Source organism: Meleagris gallopavo, chromosome Z (genome assembly GCF_905368555.1).
Source record: "Meleagris gallopavo chromosome Z, MGAL_WU_HG_1.1, whole genome shotgun sequence".
NCBI lineage: Eukaryota > Metazoa > Chordata > Aves > Galliformes > Phasianidae > Meleagris > Meleagris gallopavo.
The window spans coordinates 57,033,594-57,058,243 of record NC_139435.1 but is presented as its reverse complement, the minus strand read 5'-3'; the positions used below and the strand labels follow the sequence as shown (position 1 = coordinate 57,058,243).

Below are 24,650 nucleotides of genomic sequence, written 5' to 3'. Positions count from 1 at the left end.
CATTTCATAAAGCATTTCCAAATTTATCACCTTGTTTCAAGCTTAAATTTGTTGAATGGCAGATATAACCACTGTGTTTTTTTATGTCTTTGTTTCAACAATAAAACGATGTTCTGGTATCAGCTAGAGGTTGTAATGTAGCTTGGAAAAAGCTAAATACTTCCACTGAGATTTTCCAATCACCTGGCTTAAATTCATGGCTCCTGGCTGAATTGCTGAATAGTTGGTTTGTGAAACAGCCCAAGTGATTTCAGATCGGTTGAACATCAGTGTGTCTCCATGTTTTTACTGGCAGTGACAAACTATGTTTCATTTGCCATTTTACCAGCAAAGTTTTCAGGTCAGCAATAGACTGTAGATGTTTTAAGAGAAAAAATATGTTAAGGATTATGATCAGATCCGTGTGGGATCTCAGTAGAATCAGCCCAGCTCACTTATCTCTTCATTAAATACTGAACTAGATTTGTCAGTTAGTACTATACTAGCTCTCTGTGATGTAAGCTTTTGAATTCAAGTGCAGTGTAGCCAGAGTAAGTCAGCTGTCTTGGGAAAATATTTCAAGATTAAGTTTCATCAAACAAACCATCTTTTCCTTTCTAGATTATCATTTTTATTATATTATTCCTGTGGAAACCAGTTGTACTTCTGATTATTGTAAGAGATTAACTGTTTTACAGTTGTTTATAGCTATTTTCAGATATTGAAATTCTACCAGAATTCTTTTCATTTTTCCCATGTAATGCTAAATAAGACCTTATGCGAAGCTGCTTGGCAATGATTAACAGTTGTCTTCACACTACCATGTTGAAAATGTCTAATTTTAGCAAGTCTCCTTATTCTGTCCCAGATGATAACCTTTTACTCAGCTCATAACACTTCAGAGACCAACACCTTTCCTCATCCCAAAAGTGGCATCAGTACAACCCTCCACTTTTTCTTTCTTCTGATTGCATCTAAGCTGGCTGTGCCAAGGGGCTAAGATAGCCACCTGTGAAGCACCTAGTCAACCTACACCATTCTCTGAGCATCTTACCTCCAACACTCTCTTCCGCTATTTGACAGCACCTTAAAAATGACTCTTTTGAGGAGCCTGTCCATATAATCTATTTAATTTTGCTCTTTTCCCAAATCTTTGAAGTCTTCTAGGAACTGCCAGTGAGTGGTGGATTTAAAGTATTCATTGTCAGCGGATGCAATAAGATCTTCTTTTCCTGAAACAATTTCTTGCTATTTTTCTACTTAGCAGTCCACAGCTAGGTAAGTCCAGTCATCTTGCACATAGGTCCCTCATGGAGAAGGGAAAAGTTCCCTGAAGGCTCCTCAACATATTGTTAGTACTTCCTACACGATGATATTTTTTTAACAGTATCGCAGAATCACAGAATCACCAAGGTTGGAAAAGACCTACAATATCATCCAGTCCAACCATTCAGTCCAATCACCAATAGTTCTCACTAAACCATATCCCTCACTACAAAATCCAAATGTTCCTTGAACACCTCCAGGGTCATTGACACTACCACCTCCCTGGGCAGCCCATTCCAGTGCCTGACCACTCTTTCAGAAAAATAGTATTTTCTAATGTCCAGCCTGAATCTCCCCTTGGCGCAGCTTGAAGCCATTTCCTCTAGTTCTATCACCAGTTACACGAGAGAAGAGGCCGAGCCCCAGCTCACTACAACCTCCCTTCAGGTAGTTATAGAGAACAATAAGGTCTTCCCTGAGCTTCCTCTTCTCCAAACTGAACAATCCCAGCTCCTTCAGCCGCTCCTCATAAGGTCTGTGCTCCTGACCCCTCACCAGCTTTGTTGCCCTTCTTTGAACACTCTCCAGGGCCTCAATGTCTTTCTTGCAGTGAGGGGCCCAAAACTGGACACAGTATTGAGGTGTGGCCTCACCAGAGCTGAGTAAAGGGGGACAATCACTTCCCTGTTCCTGCTGGCAACCGTGTTTCTGATGCAAGCCAGGATGCTGTTCGCCTTCTTGGCATATGCCTGATTTCATTCTGTTTTAGTAGGGATTTGGGGCTTATTCTCTTCATACTACATCAACATAGGATGCAATAGAAATAAAGAATAGAAATTACAGCATGGGAATCAGTATATCCTAATGTAATCACTACTAACTTGGTAATGCATAACAGCTGATAAATGTACAACAACATAATGGAAAATCTAACTGATGTTGCCTAATCACATTTGCAACATTTTTTTCCCCAAAGCTATCTAACTATTAATATGAAAATGTGCAAAATGAATCAGAAGAGATGCAAGATAACCTTCCATCAAAAAACAGCTGGCTCCTACTTCAGTTTCTGACTTTTTTTCTATAGATTAACCAGTACTGTTTGATAACCTGTGCTCAATTTAACAGCTTCCCTAAGATGTGTGCATTAAGTTACAAGCCATAATAGGCTGCAGCTACAGAAAGGTGCATTGTAACTTATGAACTTTGTTTAAATGATATGGTTTCAGTGATTATGTGCCATAGCTTGATTTAAGACACATAAGACAACTTTACTAGCCTCTCACTGAAGAATCTTCTTTAATAGATTTCATATTATGTATTTCTCTTACTCAGAATGCTTGTATTTTTCCTTTGTATTCACATATTAAATTAAATCCACAAAGGCAGTTAAAAGGACTCTAAGTAACAGCTGTTTTAAGTTTTAAAATGACAAAGTCAGTGGTTATCTTGTGTGCATTTTTTATATTCCACTCTCTCAGCAGCAAAATGTTGTCAAGTCTATAACTCCATTCTGTGTTAGTGGCAGAAGTACTTGGCTCCTACCTTCCCAGTCATGGCAGTATGCTGTTTATTGTATATTTGTTTGCCTTTACTGAGGAAAGTGCCTAGCTAGTTTTTTTAGCAGCAATCCACAGAAGATTGGAAACAATTTTTCTTTTTTTTTTTTTCATTCTGGCATCAGTTTAATGCAAACTTATGTAATTCGAGTCCAAGAGTTCTGTTTCCCACTTAATTGAGAATTTGATCCCAAAACTTCCACGAGCAGAAGTAAGACATTTTCTACTCAATGAGAAATTGACTGCAAAATAGTGCCATGTTGTATGATACGTGTTATCATTTAATCCTCTTCCAAATCTGGCTCACATAGAACAGCATTTCTGAAAAGTGAAAAAAGCTCAGAGTTCATTTAGGGTAAATGCAGCAGAACAACCCATGTATTTCTGCAGAACCAGAGCTTCCATGTAGCCTGTTCAAAAAAAAAAAAAAAAAAAAGCCTACCCTTGTAGTCTGTGAAAGCTTCAAGCAAGCTACCAAGGTTTGCACTATAGGACAGCCACAATGCTATCACCTGCCACAATGCTTAGTCCCTGGACAAGAAGTTTCCCTGCTATTTAGAAAGTACAGAAGAGGAAAAGAATGATCTCACTTTATTACCAGACATTACAGTCAGCATCATAAATCATAGAATCACAAGGTTGGAAACAACCTGTAAGATCATCTAGTCCAACCGTCCTCCCACCACCACTGCTACCACAAGCTACTAAAACATATCTCATAGCTCTCATCGAGACGCCTCTTGAACACTGCCAGGGATGGCGACTCCACGACCTCTCTGGGCAGGCCATTCCAGTGCCTGACCACTCTCTGAGGGAAGTTCTTCCCTATGTTTAACCTAAACCTCCTCCGTTACAACTTGTGGCCATTTCTTCAGGTCCTGTTTGTTGCCTGGGAGAAGAGGCCAAACCCCTCCTCATCACAACCTCCCTTCAAGAAGCTGTACAGTGCAATGAGGTCTCCCCTGAGCCTCCTCTTCTCCAGACTAAACAATCCCAACTCCCTCAGCCACTCTTCATAAGATTTGTGCTCCAGAACCCTCACCAGTTTCATTGCCCATCTCTGGACACATTCCACAGGCCTCAGTGTCTTTTTTGTAGTGAGGGACCAGGTGCAGCCTCACCAGTGTTGAGAACAAGGGAATGACTATCCTCCTGCTCCTGCTGGCCACACTATTTCTAATGCAGGCCAGAATGCCGTTGGCCCTCTTGGCCACCTGGGCACTCTGTTGGCCCATGTTTAGCCAAGCATCAACCAACACCCCCATGTCCCTTTGCTCTTTACAGTCATCCAGCCACTCAGCCCCAAGCCTATAGCGCTGCATGGGATTATTGTGGCCTAAGTGCAGGTCTTGACACTTGGCCTTGTTGAACCTCATCCCATTCACCTCAGCCCAGTGATCCAGCTTATCTATATCCCTCTGAAAGGCCTCCCTATCCTCAGGCAGATCAACACCACCTCCCAACTTGGTGCCATCTGCAAACTTACTGAGGGTACACTCAATCCCCTCATCTAGGTCATCAGTAAAGATATTAAACAAGATGGGCCCCAGTACCAACCCCGGGGGACACCACTTGTAACAGGTTGCCAGCTGGACTTAGCTCCATTAACCATTACCCGCTGGGCACGGCCCTCTAGCCAGTTCCTTATCCAAAGAAGGTGTACCTGTCCAGGTCACTGGCAGCCAGGTTCCCCGGAAGAATACTGTGAAGAACCGTGTCAAAGGCTTTGCTCTAGGTAGACTACATCAACAGTCTGTCCCTTCTTCCAGAGGACATAGACTCTCTTTTTCTTCCGGAGTCTCAACAGTAGTTCCTGGTTCATCCACCAGTCTTCCTCCTACGGCTCGCCTTACAGTATTCAGGGACAGCCTGTTCTTACACCTTTAAGATTTCCATCTTGAAGAACATCCAGGCTTCCTGGACTCCTTTACCCTTAAGGAGTGACTCCCAAGGGACCCATGCTACAAGCATTCTGAACCTCTAATCAAGAAAGATCAGGTGGGTAGGGATAAAATGGATAAAACAATGTCTGTTTGTATGGGGGAGACTTGGCTTTGCCTTCAATTCAGTCCAAACTGTTAACTAATTACAGCAACCGACAATGTGCAAAGTAATATCTTTTAAAGCACCAAGGATTTAATCATGAAAAAAGTTGGTTGTCAGTGTATATAAATACTATAATCATTATCTTAAAAACTCAGTCATTTCGTAATTGTCTTTCAAAACTCAAGAGCCAGTTACAGGAATGAGAATGATCTTTGACAGTGAATTATAAATTACTGTGTTGTGTTTTGTTAAGCCTCCCAAGTAAAGGCAAATCTTACTGTTTCATTTATATACTGCTACTGCTTCTAAAAATTCTCACTGTTTTCTACAATGCCTTATTAGACTCAAAGCACACTGGATGCAAAACACAATGATCAAACAAAATTCTTCTTGGAATCTTTGAAAAAAAGACACACTATTACAGGAAAAAAGGGTCCTGGGAAATCTTAATACAGCATTAGTAATCATGGTATTTATCTTAGAAGAGCAACAAGGTACAATTAATTGCACACTTGAATGCATGTATACATTTTTCTCAAATTACAGCAAATCAACATGATATTTAATGAAAATAGACAAATTAGTGCTTGTTAGGCATAAATAAAAACAAATGTGTTTTTAGTAGAACACTACTACATAACATTTATCATGTATGAACTTGAAGACAACATATTTAGGCTTATATATATAAAAAGAATTTCTGAAATTGTTTTAATTATTTATTTGAAATGGATATGCTGGTTAAACCTCATGACAATAAATGTACTGATTAAAGCTACACAACTGATTTAAATAAGCTGAACTAAATCAAAACATAAAGAATTCTGGCCAAAAACAAAAAACAAAAAACAAAAAAAACCTGTGTGATGAGTCTTTGGTGTTGTGGCCACACTTCTGTAGTTTAACTTGATACAACTTCACCCTCATCAGAGTTTTGAGGTGCTGGCTTTGGCTGTGGCTGAAGGAAAACAGCAGAAAGTGGTGGTTTGTGATGCTGCCACTAGATATGCATCTCCAGGTATTCCCATTACCAGTCTCACATCTCAGGTAGGTTTTATCCTTGCCCTCTTCATTATAACCCATGTTATCCAGTGCTGGATAGCTGCGTAACTTGCTAAGTATATGAACTTCATTTGACAGACATTAATTCTAATCGGAAATACTACTTCTCAGCTGCTGCTTCAGTGTTAATCATATCAGTGTAAATCCTGCAATCTGTGCTACTGGCTGTTGACTCCCAGTTTTTCTCCCAGGTTCGTAACTATCCTTCATGAGTATAGAAGCAGGCTCACCAGTTACAGAATATTGTTTATTTCCTCTGTATTGCCAAGTACTGATTTTCAGAAATCAACAATATCATAACATACCCCCTTTGTTGTCAAGAAGGGAATAATTTAGAAAAGCAGAACTCCATTTTCATGATTAAGAGTTCCTCTTTGTTTCAATCTTTGTCCGAATTGATCTGCACTACCACAGACAGTTATCCAGCATGCTTCCTGTTACAAATATTTCAATGCAGGTAGCCCTCTTCCACATGGTATACCAACATCCAAATGCCACTGCAGCTTTAAACAGAACACCAGAGTAGATGAGAGCAACCCTGTGATGCTGTTGGCAGTGGGCACTGTGCTCCAGCTGCTGCCCCTCAGCTCCCCATGCTCTGTGCTGCATGCACATCCTCCCCTCCTGAACCCATCAGGGAGAAGGAAGCTGGTGATGGACACACTCTGTGCCTCTGCCCTTCTTCTGGCCCAGGACAGGTTCTGCACATCAGAACAGTGCTGCTGCCAAGCACAGAAACAAGCGACAACAAAATTGGAGATCACACAGCTCCTCTTGCAAGAAAGTGCAGTGCTCCATCTATAGTTTGCATGGGAACTGCCACCAGTCTCCTGTCTCAAAATGTTTTCCTTTTCCATTCTTCCACCACCAGCCAGCTCAGGCTGGATGAAGAAAGGGGGAAGCTAAGAAGGAAAATTATCTCTGTCCTCTGTCCTCATCTTTTGAATGCCTCTGACTTCTGTACAAACTTTTATGGTAACGATTACAATACTAACCCAGATGTTTGCTCTGGGTAACTATGTGAGATCTTTTTGCGAATGGGTAAAAAGAAAGTATAACATTTTCTCTTGTGTGAAAGTGAACAGCTCCATTCCTGCTGTGGAATCAGAGTTCCAGCAGACTGTCCCAAAAAAATCAATGCTGCTGACCTGGAATGGGTGACCTACAGCAGCCTGTAATCCCTTAAGGCCCACAGCCTCTGACTCTGAAACACAATCACATTGTCATGCCAGCAGGAACTGTGAAAGCTTTTATATTAATAATGATTTATAAAGTTTCAACTTCATAAATCTGCATTTCTTGTGTAACATAGAAAACACTAAGGATCAAGGACTTGTGCTGCATCTTACGTTCAGATTTTTTTGTCTTTGGCAGTGAATGTTGTAGCAATATTGCAAGAGTTCTGGGAAAGCAAACAGAAGAAGGCTGTACTTCCAAGTGAAGGCATCATTGTGTATGAGTCACTGAGCAGCCTGGGCCCACCATTTGTGAGCTATGTTACCTTGCCTGGAGGAAGTTGCTTCGGTAACTTTCAGGTAAGTGTCAACTTCCAATCTTTGTCAGGGGACATTTTTTTCTGAGAAGAGTTTTGCTGTAGAATATACAGGACAACTACTTCTATAACATTGCACTGCAGTTCCATACTTGACTTCTCCAGTCTAGTACTGTCCCATACCTCAGTGATTTCAGAGCAACAAACTACCTGAGAGAAAATAGCATAGTTCTGGGAATTAATTGGGCATGGAATGATTTTACCAACCTCATTTCTGTTTTCTAGCACTAGTACAAACAAACAAACAAACAAAAAAACAGGGGATATTATGTGTAATTCAAATGTTTGTCAGTTAAATCCAAGATTTGTGTTCTTTCTTTCCCTGAGAAAACAATAAAATCTGATATGAAGGAGAAATAGCTTTGTATTTCATTTCTTTATTCAATAGGAAGATACTTTTCACCGTAGCAGAATGCCCCCATAATACACACCATCCAACTCATGCTAACACTGTGCTAACATATAAAAAACTATATATAACTATAAATATATATAAAAAAAAGGGATCAAAACTAAACAGGAATACATCAGGTTTCTCTTTCAATGAAAAAAAAAACTTGGAATTAAATTTGATGTCTCCAGAAGGAGCAAGGTTGCCTTGTAAAGCACTCTATCCTCTATCTTCCTTTCAATAAATAACAGCTTAAGCTTGAACTCCATAGCCACTGATACTGTGACTCATCTATTTAGGATGTGGGAGTTGAGCCTACGCAGAAGGTTTCTGAGCATCTTCAATGATTAATCTTGAGATCTTCAACAACCAAATAACTGGGACAAAATCAAAATTCTTTCCAGAATGTCAGTTGCAATTTCAGTTGACTCCTTCCAAACTCCCTCTTTTTTCACTAGATGCATCCAGAATGTATATCTAAATATAGCCATCTTCCTTCCTTTTTTTTTTTTTTACAAAAGCACCTAAATATCACCATAATAAACCATAATATGCCATAAACCGTAACACCATAAATGCTTGTTCATTGGTGTGTAATGTGTAGATCTAATTCATTAAGATCTAGAACCAGAAATAACTGCTGTTAATTGAAGTATTTTAACCAATTTGAATGACATGCACGTGTCTTTCAGATTACAATACGTTAGCCTCTCTGTTGAACAGAACCAAATAACAGTTTGGAAACTGAATGTTGCATTATGTGTTTTTGGGAATGTATTCTCAACTCGTAATGAAAACTAGACGTGTGCATTGAATGTCCTTTCAGTTCACAATAGGAGAGAAAGGACATGAGCAAGATGATTTACAGCAGCTTCGACGTCAGGTACATAGGGTAGCAAAAGTGCTCTACTCAACAGAATACTTTATTTTCTTAGCTTAAAAAAATTAATAAATAAATAAAAATAAAAAAATTCAGGCAATTTAGTTCAGCATCGCTATTTCCCCAGACCTATCTATCTGTCCAGAAAACAAAGCAATCTAATTTTGCAGTCTCTGAATTTGTAGTCAATTCAGGTTATAAATCTTTCCTAACTAAAGACTGAGATTTACATTTTTCATCTTCCTGTATTTCTGTAGCTGACTCCTAACGTTTTCTGCGATACATAGAAAACCTAATTTCTATGTGCAATATTTCTCTTACATACATAGCTACACTGTTGCATTCATCTGATAATATAGTTCAGGATCCTCTCACTGTTACAGAAGCAGAGCCAAGCCACCTTGGCAGCATACTTCCCATGCAAAGCTGCAGACAGACATTAAGAGATGGTTCTGTTCATGCTTTCAGGAAAATAGCATTACAACAATATATTAATTAATTGCCAATGTCTTAATTTGTAGTTATAAAGGCTCTCAATGTTCACATTGCTTAAAATGTATGTAGTTGTATTTACAACATCACTAAATAACAGTAAGTAACACAGCATAGTAAAAAACTACGAATGTCTCTGCACAACTCTTCTCATAAATTATCCTTTATCCTGCCTAAAGACACGCAGGTACGTGTGACGTGATGTACTTCATGGCACTTAACAGTCCAAGAAATCTATTAATTTATTTATGCATTTTAAATACTTTCTTTTCCATTTTTCTTCTGGGCACATAATACCAGGAATCACATGCCATGACTGACCTTGTAAACTGCAGTAGTTTTCAGTTATGATAAAGGGACCAACCTAAGGCCCATCTGATCAGCTTCTGTCTCTCCTCTTGCTGAACTCAGGCATCAAACTGCTTCTGACTTTAGCAGATGTTTTTGCTTTTAATTCCAAAAAGGAAATATATAGAATAGTTTAATTTTATAAATGCAGTGAAAAGTGCTTGCAAGTCAAGCCCAGCTTTTATCTTTCCAAGTGAGATCATCTACAACCAGTTCTCTTGAACAATGTGTTTGTAGCTAGGATAGAAGCAATGAAAAAACCCTGAATTGACAATTCAAATATCAAATTATTATTTGCTTATGTACTTGCTGGCATGTCCTTTCTACTGTTAATCAAAGTATGCTTTATAAGAAAAGGTAATATCTCTTAGTAGACAATGTAATATCACTAGGAGCAAAAACAATTATCAGATTTTGAGTGCATTAGAATGTTTTGAATCTGAAGGACTACAACATAAACACATATATGAACTAAAAACTCTTTTTTTTCCCACTCCAATGAAAGTTTAATTGATTAATTAGAAAATCACTATCTAGTGAATATTATCTTAATTATACCATAGACTACTATGGTCACAACAATATTAATACTGTCAAAACTGCTACAAGTTTTAAATTGTATTACAGGTACTAATTTTTACTAGAAGTAAAAAGAGCACGAGCATCAAAGCATGTTTAATGGAAATAGTAATCATAGACAGATGCCCAGGACAACATAACCTTCTTCCACTTCATTGTTTTGGGCTTTCCACAGAGTAGAACAAAAGTCACTGTGATAAGGTCAAACTAGGGATCACAGTTTTCAGCTTCAGTACAGGAGGTTGAGAAAATCACATTTTATTTATTTCTCTTATAAAGAAAATGTGAGGCTGTATCATCTTTTTAAATGCCATGTCTTAAGCAACATCTGATATGCACACCTCTGCAGTATTTTAAACTTTCTTGTCCATCTCTGCCACAGTATGAAGAGTTTGTATAGAAAGCTGAATAAGAGTTTGGAACGTGGCTTTCTGTACCTTCAGCAATATAAAAAACATGCCTTTCCTGAGATCCCCATGTTCTTCAAAGAAGACCTACTCTTTTACCTAGACTCCTAGACTAAAGAATATCTTCTGTCTTTCCTGGATCCCCTATCCATGGTACAGTGCTTACAATGCTGCAGCTGAGATCTGACTATCCACTATCAAAGTAGTCTTATTCCACAAATTACCACACACCAGATGATGCTGTGTATTTCAGTCTCAGAAAGACTACATGACAAGTGTTCTACTACGTCTCCATTAATGTAGGAATGATCTAAATCACCATCAGCAAGGCAGTGAGCACTCCTAAGGGAGAGTGGAAGTCAAGAAGGATGGAGACATAACTTGAAAATGAAAGAATTGCTAAATTGAGATATTTGGAAGATTTCTGGGATAGAATATTGCTGGAAGTTTATGTCATATGGATCTGATTTTATCTTTGGTTTGAAAATACTATATTTTGCAAAATAAAGAAAAGGGTATCTTTTCACAGTCTCATTGAAATACTAGTAGTATATGCACTGGTGGGTGAAAATGGCTGGTATCAAGTATTTAAACTAGAAAACTTTGCATATGTTGGTTATGAAGCCAGACTTGAATTCCACGTGCAACAAGGACTAAAAGAAGCAGTGGAGTCCAATTTCTATTAAAGTACTAACATTAATGGTCTTAAATTAAGTCTCCTTCCCTACTAAGTGGCAGAATCTAAGAACAAAACAAAAAGAGGAATAGTATTTCCAAAAAGGCAGAGTCTTCTGCAGAAATTCTGTCTATCTAACATTTAGAATGTGTTTTTGTGAAGGAAGGCAATAGTGAAGCTGAGATGAAAATGATATGCTTGTATACATCAAGTGGTGATTCTCAATAGCCAATGAGTTAATAAACTTTTAAAGTTTCGATAAACTGGATTTATAAAATTAAATTATTCCCAAGGGAGTTATAAGTAAGTAACTAAAGACCTTACTGTATAAATTAGTACATGGTTCACTATCTGGACTGAATATTATTAAATAATTTTATTTTAAATAAATGATGAATTAATACTTATATTAAACATTCTTAATACCTTTCTTGCAAAACCTGAGCAGGCTTTATCTTTAATAAGGGGTTGTATTTAAATTAGTAGCTGCTTTTAGCAAAATTACTTTAATGCTTGTTGTTCCCATTTGGAAATACGAGAAAAGAAGGAACATAGATTTTTTTAAATGCTTTTTTTTAAAACCTTGCCTGGTTTTAGGTATTTAGGTATATTCACAGGTATTCTGTGAACTCCCTGCACTAAAATAATCTGAAAAATGACACCCATGCACTAATAGGATTCCTAATGGCATATACCCTGATTAAAAATTTAGAAGTCACACACACACTCACAAAATAGCCCCCAAAAAACTAAGCAAGCAAACAGATAAACAACATAGCCCAAAGAAATACTTCTTTCATCAAAGGACAAGTTATTTACTTCAATGTTCAGCACTCAATACACAGCACAAATTCTGGCTGACTCGTTATCGTGAGGCAGGGTGAGCAATGGGAACGTTGCTTCTTGGTATAATGATAGAAGACAAAATAAAGCTGGGCAACAAAGAGGCTTGGTAATTGCATAAAGCACCAGCTTCCCACTCTAGCTCCAGGTTACAGCCTTCTCTAACGTATACATTTATAGAAGTGAATAATTAAATATTTCCTCTGTTTTCTTCAGTCCATGTGATGTTACTGGCTTAAAGACTAATTTCAATCTTTGTTAAGCATTTTCACAAGGGCCAGAAGTCAACTGTTTAAAATCAAAAAGTACTGTCTCCCTGATCTTACAGTAGATGTTACTAAATTTTGTATAGTTGTGTACTATACAGTGATTATGGAGCAAGAGAAAGCAGTTAGATGGTATAAAAAATGTAACATTTGTTACCAAAGAATAAGAAAATGGTTTGGGTTGGAAGGGACCTATAAGATACCTAGTTCCAACCCCTTCCTGTAGGCAGGGACACCTCCCTCTAGACCAGGTTGCTCAGAGCCCCATCCAGCCTGGTCTTGAATGCTTCCAGGGAGGGGGCATCCACAACCTCTCTGGGCAACCTGTTTCAGTGTCTCACCACCCTCAAAGTAAAGACTTTCTTCCTAGTCTAAATCTGTCCTCTTCCAGTTTAAAACCTTTTCCCCTTGTCCTGGCTCTACATGCTCTTATAAAAAGCTCCTCCCCAGTTTTCTTGTAGGCCCCCTTCAGGTACTGGAAAGCCGCTATAAAGGTTCCCCTGGAGTCTTCTCCAGGCTGAAGAACCCAGCCCTCTTGCTGTCCTTGCAGGAAGGTGCTCCAGCCCTCTGATCATCTTCGTGGCCCTCCTCTGCACTCTTCATGTCCTTGTGCTGGGGGGCACCAGAACTGGACACAGTACAGTGGGATCTCAGAGAGCAGAGCTGAGGGACAGAATTACCCACGCTCCTCTTGATGCGAGCCAGGATATAGTCAGCCTTCTGGGCTACAAGCACACTTTGCTGACTCATGTTGAATCTCATCAACTGACATCCTCAAATCCTTCTCCTCAGGGCTGCTTTCAAGCCATTCTCTGCAAGTAGAAACAGGCTATAATGAAACATCTGTGCTTTTCTGGTAGTTTCACCTACTGAGAACAAAGAGCTATCATCTTTAAGATAAAGAGCAAAGGCCTACTTTCCCTGTTTCCAACATGTCTGAAAAAGCAGGATGAACCTGCTTCATTGTGCCTTGGATCAACATCTCCTCTTTCCTCTGGGGACGAAGAGTACAGCTTTGTTACCTTTTCCAGCTACAAACATCAAAACTATTAAAACCCATCATGTTGAAGAGTGGACATGGCTATCAGTATTCTACTGTATACTGCACCACTACAGTGCAGCAGACATTGCCCTTTGCATCAGTCCCATTCGACGACTTCATAGACTTCTACAATTCCCAACACAAATTCAACTTCATATAATATCAGACTTCTCTGTAAACTAGAGGCAAAGATCCTATGTTAATACCTTTGTCTTTTGAGAAACTACATTAAGATTGTGCCATTTTAGTCGTTCTTTCAGGATCGAGAGGAAAAAAATAAAGGGAAAAAACATCACAGAGAAAAGTCATATGTCATCACTTTAAAATATGATCTCCATTTTTGTTCAAGTTTTTCTAGCTTCCATTATATTTAGTTAAATGTTAAGTATGGGCAGTACTGGGGAGATGTGGGTGGTTCTCGGTGTGGGTGGTACTCGGGATACGGTGGATGGTAGATCCAGGGGTGGTTTTGAGTGGTGCTTAATGGGTCACAAGTTCACGGGGCGGTCGCGTGTCACGGTATATAGACAGTTGTTGCGCAGCAATAAATTGGCACTTGAGCTACATGCTATGCTGTGCGTCTCTCGTGTCCCTGTGCTGGGTGAGTGCAGACAGTAAGGGCGCTGATGTGGTGTTGTTGACCGGGCTGCGATTGCATGGAGGTTAGCTACATTAAGGATCTTTCCCTTTTTCCAGATTTGTAAATCTCTTGATCTTTCAAAACTAACCATTTGCTTATAAATATATAAAGACTCTTTGATCTGCTGCTTTGCTGGTATTACTTAAAAACAAATAGTTTTCTTTTATCCGTCATTTTAACTGGATTTCATCTGCACAAAGATGGTTTAAATCCAAATTATTTGGCTTGGTTTGGATTATAACATTTATTGTTGAAAGCACATGGAAATCTAAGTTCTTAGAATTTTACAGAACAAAATCACATGCAACTTGCAAAAGAATCTTTAAACATAATGAAAGAAAAATACACAGTGTTGAAACATTTGACCCGAGCAGCTTGAAAAGGGTATAAAAGGGTTAGATATTTTACATGTTCATGAAGACCCCAGCTTCTGAAATAGCATGACAGGAAAAACTGAAATGAAATACAAACTTAATTTCATCCTAAAAATTACATTTTTTGGAAGGCAAAAATTGTTTAAAATGGCTTTTTAAAAGGTAGGGTAAATTGGTTTTTATAATGAAAAATATTCTACTTGATTAAAAGATAAGCATTTAGTAATTTATTTACTTATTTTAATGAAAATTAGTCGTTTCAGAGAACTATGCTTCCATTTTCATTGCATGTCAAAGATCAGCAGTTTTCTTGATCATAACCAGTTACGATATTATTTAGAAGTCTCCCAGTAGAAATAATACAGCGTATTCACACTTCTTTCCAAAATGCATAGAAACAACCTAGTAGAGTTAAACCAATTGTGCCAGATACTGAATACCTTTAGGCCTGGAGAAGGAAATAAAAAGAGACCATGGAAGAATCTGTGGATGCTGCTGTAAACGAACACAAAAAGTACGCATTTCACAGAATCGCAGAATGACAGGGGTTGGAAGGGACCTCCAGATCATTTTGTCATATCAGACGTTGCAAATTAAGATGGATGACTAGCTAATGTGCCAGTTAAAGTAAGATAAAGTCCTCAAGTACGGCACAGCTTACTCGCTATGAAGAAAATTAAATATTGAAATTCTAAATGTGTTAATGTTTCTTGCTATCAGGAAATTTTAAAATTTGGTCTTCCTTCATGTCTAGTAAAACTTTGTTCAGCAAGTCTCTATTAAGATGGCTTTGTTCTTGATAAGCCTTGGCAGGTTCTGACTTGCCCTGTTATTTCACTCTGTGCAAAATGTAGGAGAGGAACACAATGATGCATTGACTTGGTCGTATTCATAACACTTCATCTCTGTATTTAGAGAGTGGAGATCAAATGTCAATTAGTTGTTTACAAAGACTAGGATTTTTTGTATAATTATTATTACAGTAAAATCTAATATTATTCTCATACCATTCCCTATAAATTACTGTGAGGTTCAGAGGCAGCAGCCAAAAGAATGGACAAATCAAAGTTTGAGGATGATTCCTCTTCATTGTAGCATCAGTGAATGGCCATAGCTGATTCAGCAGCTAGTGCACAGAACATCTGCTCTCTGTCTCTATATTGATTGCCATGCTGTTAGCCAGATTTGAGATTTGAAAAGAGTTTCACCATTCAGCAGATTGACATAAATCTTTAAAGGCATTTTTTAAGCCTTCTCAAAAGCTTGGGGTGCAGTTCATCTTCTAAGTTTGTATGGACTCAATTCACACAATCCATTCCCTGTAGTTGCTGAAGCTCAGGCATGGCTGGTGCTTTCATCTCTACTTTTCACTGTCTGTGGCATACAGCTTTGTCTTGTAAAAGCTGTGATAAAATTAAAATCTTGAGCTTGATGTTGGGAATATGGGTGAGTCCTGGTGACATATGTAACATAGGAGGCAAGACGAGGTGAGTAAATTTCCTGTGTTTAGACAAAACTAAGGAGCATAGCATTTTGTCCAGGTCATGCCACAGAGCTCACGTTAGGAATTCACGTTAGGAATCTCCATTACCTCCGAAGTGGGTAAAATCCTGATTTTATTAAAAATATGACTGCATTGTTTGCTTGTTGAGAGCTAAGAAATTTTCATGCTCTATTACAAAACCAGAGAAAGCAGTCTTGAACTGAAACTTCTGAAGGCCAAAGTAAACACTGAGCAGACCCTCTGTAAGCTGTGCGAGGACTGCAGATGTCAGCACTGGCAGCTCATGCAGCTACGCAGAAAAGCAGGGCAAGCAACTTTTTTTTTCAAGTTCTTCCTTTCCACTGTTTAGAGTCTCCACAAAATTCATAGAATATTTGGTTTGAAAGAGGCAAAGGATGGCATCACTGGGAAATCAGAAGTATCATTCTACTTCATGGATGTTAAATTAGGATTGATTTTGAAGAAAAAAAAAAAAAGAAAACATTTAGGATGCGTTTTCACTGCAAAATATTTTGTATATTAATTCACTCCCAGCTTGGCTGTTGCTAGAAAGTATGCTAAGCACCAAATTAATGTTTGCAGTAACTATTAAAAAATCCAATTGAGGGTTACAAAAATTAAAGAATTTTGATAAGTTAATGTTTACTTAAACCAATAATTTTTATGAAGATTTTTGGGAAAGCTACTTCCGAATTAAAATGTTGGTTCTCAGAAGTCAGATTTTATGATAAAAGCAATTATTAATAATATAAATCATATATTTTAACTCTAATTTACTTTGAGAGGCAGAAAAAATGCACATAAGAAATGCAGTGGGAAATACAGGTTTCATCTGAGACCTGTAAAATTGCTTATGTGCTTTTACAGAGCTGCCTAAGCAGAGCAGAGGCAAGACGAGATGCTGCAAAAGTGGCTCTGATCAACTCTCTCTTCAATGAATTGCCCTGTCGCAGAATCACGAAGGAATTCATCATGGAAAGCATTCAGGAGGCTGTTTCTTCAACAAGCGTAAGTGCACTTGTGAGGAATCATATGATCTTGTGAATGGTGCTCTTTTTCTATTAACAAATAGAACATACAAGATTATGATTCTCCACTAGAAGATTTTCCACCAGTTGACAAAAGTCAAGGTCTTACTGTTTTTTCACCTATGTAGTAATAAAGATTATCAATTTTATTAAAATTAATAAATTTTTAATTAAAGCATCAGTTTTTTAAAGCTGTGTTAGTCCTTAAAGGTCACTCCAATATTTTTTTTTTAATTTTTTTTTTAAGTTTATATCTAGATAAAATATTTATAGTTCAGAACACTACTACATGGCAAATATCATTTCAGAGTGCTCTAAATCCTTAGGAATGAAAGTATTGCTTTCCTAGAAGACATGTATTGTGAGTTAAGGAAAGTTTAATTGTATTTATTTTCTGCTAGCAGAAGACATTTCTAATAATAAGTGTGGAAGAGATTTTTAAAATTTTGGAAATATCACTATTTTCTTCTGGATTTTTTTTTTAGATAATCTGTAGTGCTCTCCTTCTGAGTGTACTCCCTTATTGGATATATTTGGGAGGGATGTACAAACAGATGAGCATAAGGAGTTCTAATCTGTATCTGTTTTATAGATGAAAGAATGGTTTTCTTTTACAGTACTGAGAATTTTATACATTATAGAGGGACAAAAATCCATAAAAATAAGGAAAAATAGAACATGATTTATTTGTGTATGAAATTTAAAGGGAGTTTTTGACTTTAGTGATTTATCATTTTTTATGGAAATTTTTGAGCTAAAAGGTTATGTGCTTCACAGAGTTCTGCCTGGATTTCCTTAGGGATATTTAAAAGCCAGCATAAATATTTCAACAGCATCGTGTTAACGCTACAACATTCAAAAGCCATAAATTTTCTTTCAGTTCAGTGGAACCATATTGCGTAGTAATCTGTTTAACTTTCTGAAGTTGCCATTGAACACCTGGGTTATGCAAAGGAATCTGTCCAAAATTATCTCATGTTCCTTTTTCTAAGTCTTCCCCTAAAAAGCAGCTTACAGATTGTCCAGGGAAGTTGTGGATGCCCCATCCCTGGAGACATTCAAGGCCAGGCTGGATGTGGCTCTGGGCAGCCTGATCTGGTGGTTGGTGACCCTGCACATAGCAGTGGGGTTGAAACTAGATGATCATTGTGATCATTTTCAACCCAGGCCAATCTATGATTCTGTGATTCTATGAAAGAGACGAAACTGAAACCCTTCCTGTAGCTAAGTAATCAATGCAGCTTTTCAATTCTACTGAAAAAATGAATGTAAAACTATGGATTGTATTATTAGCATGCCCATAGCTGCATTTTATTGAGTGTACTCATTACTATGGGTACACTTTATGAGATGCAAAACCTGCACAGTCAGGTTTGTTGCACTAGGAGTAAGTATTTCTTAAATACCTGGAACTAGACAGAACTGATTTAACTGAAGGAACATTTTGTTGATTCATCTCAAGCAATTATGACTTTAGATAGATGAACACCACACAGAGATCAGGAGGAAGACTCTCCCATTAATAGTACACTGGGACAGCAAAGATTAGGTAAAGAGAACAGGTCTTGACATAAAATTATTATATGCTGCTGAGCCACTAACCACTGTCAGTTTATTTTAGAAGTGCTCAGGGGTTGCTGCTCCAGTTCATAAGAAAAGCCAAGACTTGCTTCAAAATTCTAGTCTGTCATTATAGTCCCATTATAGTCAATTTATATTGAAGCTGGAGAGTATTATATCTTTTTCACTTAGTAGAGATAAACAAGTCTGGGCAGAACAATACAAAATTGCTTCCCCTTCTTGCCTTTCTCAGGTCATATTTCTTTCCATCCTTACACCTGAAAGAAGATTTTGTTAGAGCTCCAGAAGATCAGATAACTTTGCCTACATAATTTTCCTTTTTATAAAGAAATTGATGGTTTCAGATTGCAATCCATCTTCTTTACAATAAATTCCAATACAATCATTTCATCTTCTTTTTTTGGGAGGGGTGAGGGGAGGAATGGTTAAAAACTATCTCAGAGTATTTAATGAGCTCTGTAAAATTGTTTTCCTGGAGGCTTCTCCTGCTCTATAAATCATTGTTGGGATCTCACTCCTTCTACTTCTCCTTTTCTGCTGGGCACAGGCAAGGGTCTCATTTCCTCTGCATTACAGTGTTGAGATGTTTTGCAAAGTATCTGAGCTGTAGCAAGCACCAAGATAGAAAAACTGCACACAAATAATCAGTTTAGTGACTGCGTGGATAGATACAAAGGAACTCTTAAGAAGGTAAAGTGAAAATCATACCTACAAGGAAGTACATCAGTTAAACTGACTAAAAATGTATCAGCAGGAGAGTGATTTGAGAAATGTCAGTAGGAAGATCATGGGGGTATTAGCTAAGGAAGCCTTTTGAGTGCTAAACTGCTTACTGCAAAGCAAATACTAAAGCACTTCTAGTTAATCCCACGTGTTTCCTCCTTTCAGCAATCAGTGTGTCACTAAGCACTTCAGCGCTCTCATTTCACAATCAGATAGTAACTAAATATTGGTAAAATGAGTAGCCTCTGTGGTAATTGTGATTTGCAGAAACAGGCTCCCAGATTGTTTGCTGGGGAAAGAAATGGAGGGGCGTTAAAAATGTCTTGGGTTAGCAGTATTAAGACATGTTATTGACTATAAAATATACAACCATAAATCAACTACTTCCTTTTTAATCACGTTCTCTTGTTTCTTCCCAAAGGGTAACCTAAAGGATGCTGATGACCCCAGCACTAGTATTGGAGCTTATCATTACATGCTAGAGTCAAACATTGGAAAGACAATGCTGGAATTTCAGGTATAAGGATAAGAAATGGGTTCTACATTATTCACATCTGAGTGAAGAAACTTAATGACTAATTTCAAATAGAATTCATTGCATCTGAGGCATGCTGAGACCATAGAGAATGAGAGAAAACTGGATTTAGATCAAATCTGAATGTCTAAAGGTTACCTTCAAAACAGCACTACAGTAAATCAAGTGTCAACAACATGTCTGCAATATTAGCAAAGAGTAGTGTCCCTTCCAGCTGATTACATGCACTGAAATATTATCTGCATAGTGCTGTGCCTAAAATTCATGTATGGTAAAATGGCCTTTTTGATTCCATATCCTAATAAAAAATATCACGCTAAATCTACATTACTGGAGAAAATACTATGATCACTGACATTATACTGGGTTGGTACATCCTGACAAGTGAGCACTTGACTTCCTGCACTGCTATTCGAAAGAAAATCTGAAAGTACTGTACTGAACATGGGTGAATGAATTGCCACACACTGTCTATTGAAGGGCAAATATTCTTGTAACAACAGTCATTTCAAAGGTGTGGTGACCACTTCTGGCCCTCTGTCAGAGCCTTACTAAAATTAATTCCAGTTGAAATAAGTTTGATTCAACATTCAGAACACATATTCTGAACTACTAACAGAATCTCCAATGCTTTATTACAGCTTTCTAAATTACCAAATTATGTGTAAAACATTCATGCACAGTTATTTAATCTAGGCACCAAAGTAGACCCACATATTTTTGAGTTTATTTTTCTTACATTTGATTAAGTGTGAACTGATTGATGTGATGTCATATAGACTTCAACTGCCTACAGTATGCTGTAGGGTTTTGATTTTTATTGATGAATAGAACAAGTTAACTGGGCATAAGTGCTATGTGTTATGGGTACCATTCTGCTTCACCTTCTGAGTGCAATCAAGATGCATCTGTGTGTGGGTTTCAGATGTGTGAAGGAGGGAAAAAATTCAGGGAAATAGTCTGAATATTTCTAGAGCATGCCTGTTTTGAATTGCATGTTTCCAGAAGCCTACATGTTTTGGATCCTCACAGTGGCACATCTAACAAAGTGAGAAAAGTGTCATCAAGGAAAAGTTGCCCTATTTACTTAATTCCATAGGTAATGTCATAGTATGTATGATATTTACTTAATGTCATAGGTACTGCACTGAAGATGATAAACTTTCAGGAGACTTGCTGGGCCAAAGTTATATAATTCTGAACTCTGATCTTATGTCTTTTCCTCTCCTCAAGATGCACTTCATCCAGGGATGGAATTTCAGAAATGACTCTAAAAAAATCAGGCCTTGAGAAAGAACACTCAAACTGCAAAAAACATTTGATAGAGTAAGATGCTATGGCCTACGAGCAGAGATTTCTAAAATAAAACATGTTTTTGAATCCAAATCACAAAATATCTCAATTAAAATTTAAATCCCTTCTCTATGCACTTGAGTAAGATGAGTAAGCCAGGATTATTTATCAAATAATCCATGTGCTACTAATATAAATAGATAACAAAGGGCAAAGATTGATATCCTATATGGACATGTAAAAATCCAATGGTAAATGAGAACTAATACAGCATGTTTATACATTCAAGCAAATCAGAATGGAGAGTGAAGGAATTCGTACTAATTCCCATATATCACTGTGTGTCCAAGATAATGTTCAGCTGTTTCAGACTGTAGCTGATATGCTGTTGCAGAATGATTGGAAATACTGAAAATCAAAAGTAAGGCAATTTCCAGTCTAAATGATAAAAAGCACAGTGTTGTATTGCAGGGTTCATCTCCAGTAAGTGAAGAGGCATCGAAGGGAGAGTGTGTGAACTATTTATACAAAAGACATTACGAATTTCCCTGTGATTAGTTACAGACTGCTATCTTCTGTCGCTTGAAATATAGGGCATATACTTTTAAAGTAAACAAAATGGTTAATAGTTTCTTCTATAATTATTTTAAAATCAAAAGCCAGTTGCACAGGAAGTCAAAATAAGACCACAACTTCTAAGGCCAAGCAAAACCTACCACAATCTTTTCAGTCCGAAGGGACTCCAGACATGTAGCATAAACTTTGTGCTTTCTTCCACCTTTAAACATCGGTCTTCACATGCTTTGGGGACTTTGCATTTTGGGCTTGTATCTTGATTTATTTTGTTTTTGTTTCCTGAGGTAAAGAAAAGGGAATAAGTAAAGAGATATACATAAAGAGCTGAAGGTCAAATCTTGGGCTAAATAGTACCTGTTTATAATGACATAATGAATTTTCTTGCACAAAATCTTTACATGTAGTAAAAAAGAAATTCTTTTCATTCACTGTGAGAAATAATTCAAATAATTTTTTGGAGGCCAAACCTCTTGTGAAGAAGTTTTAATTTGTGATTGCAATGGCGGGCATCCTGCAAACCAGAGTGCCTGCTGTAAGAAAACAAGCTCTTTTAACACTGAGTTCCTCCCCTGCTGCCAGGTTCACATTCTTCACGCACAAATTCTTGGTAGTTGACAAAGTCCATCTATCTTTGTTTCTCCAAGTAAGCAGAATTCATGAAATAGTGACTGGGCCAGTATCTTCTGCCATATGTTTTGCCAGATAAGTTTGTCTCTTCTTGCAGAATTCTGGGTGCAGATGTATGTCTTACAGTCCTTATCTTTGGTCATCCTTAATGCACCACCACAATCTCCCCAAGGGAGGAGCATACACAAATTAACATGCCAGCCACACTCTCCTTTTATCTCTCCAGAATGTGCATACCCCATTCTTTAACCACGGACAGAAAATTATCTTGTATCACAGGTTCTGAGGTATGTCCCTTGGGTACAACATTCTATTACTTATGCAAAAATCATACATCATTTCCCACACCATCAAATTATGATCCTTAGTATGAATGGAGTACAGCTGTATTCAAGACATTAGGTCAGCACCACCAGGTATACTACTCCTGGTGTCTTGGTCTGAAATGTGAGATTGTGCAGAGTTAATCTGTGCAGTCTTACTTTCTTTACCAGGCCACTTCCTCCATCTACTATGTCCACCTCAAATGTATATAAAATTCATTGTAATACAAGCAGTCTCCTTTTGCATAAGCAAAAACTAATAATGTAGCCAAGTTTATAAAAGGTTCAAGGAAAGGACTGAAATGTAGAAATAATTGTCAAGGTACCAGACAAGAAAAATGATTTGTACAGCCCATGTAAATCTCTACATTTTCTATCTAAGGTAGATAATTTTAACTGTTTTATCACTGAACCCTTTTGTCCTGTCCTCTGTTTTGTCAGAAGACTACCAACCATCAAGCTAGATGCAAAAATCCAGTTACAAGCCAATGCTTTCGTCACATCAGAAGCAGTAAATGAACATGAGAAAAAACAGACTAAGATTCACTCTTCATTCTGCCCAGTTTGTGGTTAGCAATTAGAAAGAGAATCACTGGTGATGAAAATAATCCTTGTATGCTACCAAGTTAGTCTTTATCTTTCTCCCTCCCATCTCTAATTTAAATTATAATGTGTTAGGCACTCAGAAGTATCACTGAGGCAGTGATTCAGTTTCTGGGTAGGTACTCGTTACCATGAGCAATGGTCAGGATTGACACATTTAAATATTCTTCCTTAAGGTTTACTTTTCTCTCCCATTCCCCTACTTTCCATTAGCACCCACTGTAAATCTCTACAGGGTCTTGATATTATCAAAATAGAGCAATACTAGCAATATGTTTGTTTTGGAACAAGTAATTTTAGAAGTATTAAACCTTTACAATGAGAAATCCAGTTCCATCTAACCCAGCTCTATTCAATACAGAGATATAATGACAACCCTCTCAGGGACCTCATTCAGTTCTTCTGAACTTGTTTAATAGCACCAGCTGGCCCATTAAACTGCATCAACTGTGTTTCAGGTGAAACGTTTGTTCCGTGTATTTACTGTGAAATAGCCATTTTGTTTCACAAAGAGATTAAAATGCCTGGAGTTTAACAGCCTCACCTCATGTAAAGAAAAACGAATACATTGATAACATTTTTGTTTAAGGCTACTGGATGTCTGCCGTGAAATAAAAATCCCATTAGAAAAGTGATCAGTTAGATAGCAAATCTCATCTTTTGTGTGTGTGTGTGTAAAAATTTATTTGATAGCATTCTTTCTGTGATAGTCATCCATCTCAATTCAAAGTTTGGAAATTACTAAAACTAACAGAACAGTGATTAGAGGCAAGGATCTAAGGTTAATTTTAAGTGTCATTGATACTTCACCAAGTTAAATGTTATTTTGCAATGATTATGGGGACGTGACACAGTGAAAGTTAGAAAGTAAATTAAACCACCTTATTTCAATGTGCAGAAAATGGAAAATAAAATACTCAACCTGGTGATAAAGAGTTTGCCATATTTTTAATGCTGATGTCTGATAGCTAAAAAGCTCTAAATACGCCAGCACTATGACTATAAACAAGGTTGTAGTAGTCACCTAGAAGTAAGTAAAAGCTCCGATTGAGGGACTTAGAATATCAATATTTTATAGTACTCTATTTGCTTCAAAAGAGAAAATACTAGCTTTTAGCTACCTGTAAGCCTTTCATTATAACTCCTAACACAGTTTGGATTAATTTTCCTTTATCTCATCAACTTTAAACACCAAGTCTGCTCTTTTTTTTTTTTTCTCTTAAATAGTGTGTTTTTTGAATATTTCAGTATGTAATCACATTTTGCAGGAGCTGATGATTGTCTTTCAGCTTCTGCATTGGAATGGAAGCCTTAAAGCCCTACGGGAAACAAAGTGCTCCCGGCAGGTAGGACAAGCCATTAAAAAGTTGACTGAGTAGTTAACTGTGTGAGGGTAAAATATGCAAATTACTATTAGTAGTAGTACTTTTATTTTCTGAGTTAATGTATTTGTCC

The 24,650-nt window shown here is 37.5% G+C and overlaps 1 protein-coding gene across 2 annotated transcripts in view; it reads left to right on the top strand.

Moving 5' to 3' along the window:
- The window catches only part of LIX1 (limb and CNS expressed 1), a 34,181-nt gene that overhangs the window by 6,000 nt on the left and 3,531 nt on the right, over positions 1-24,650 (top strand). Inside the window, exons 2-5 of one of the 2 annotated variants that reach the window (XM_085213551.1) lie at positions 7,287-7,447; positions 16,774-16,914; positions 19,660-19,755; positions 24,485-24,541. In XM_085213551.1, the coding sequence (XP_085069677.1) occupies positions 7,287-7,447; positions 16,774-16,914; positions 19,660-19,755; positions 24,485-24,541 (455 nt within the window). Of the gene's footprint in view, positions 1-7,286; positions 7,448-16,773; positions 16,915-19,659; positions 19,756-24,463; positions 24,542-24,650 lie in introns of both variants that reach the window. The other variant, XM_010725934.4, reaches the window with a different exon arrangement.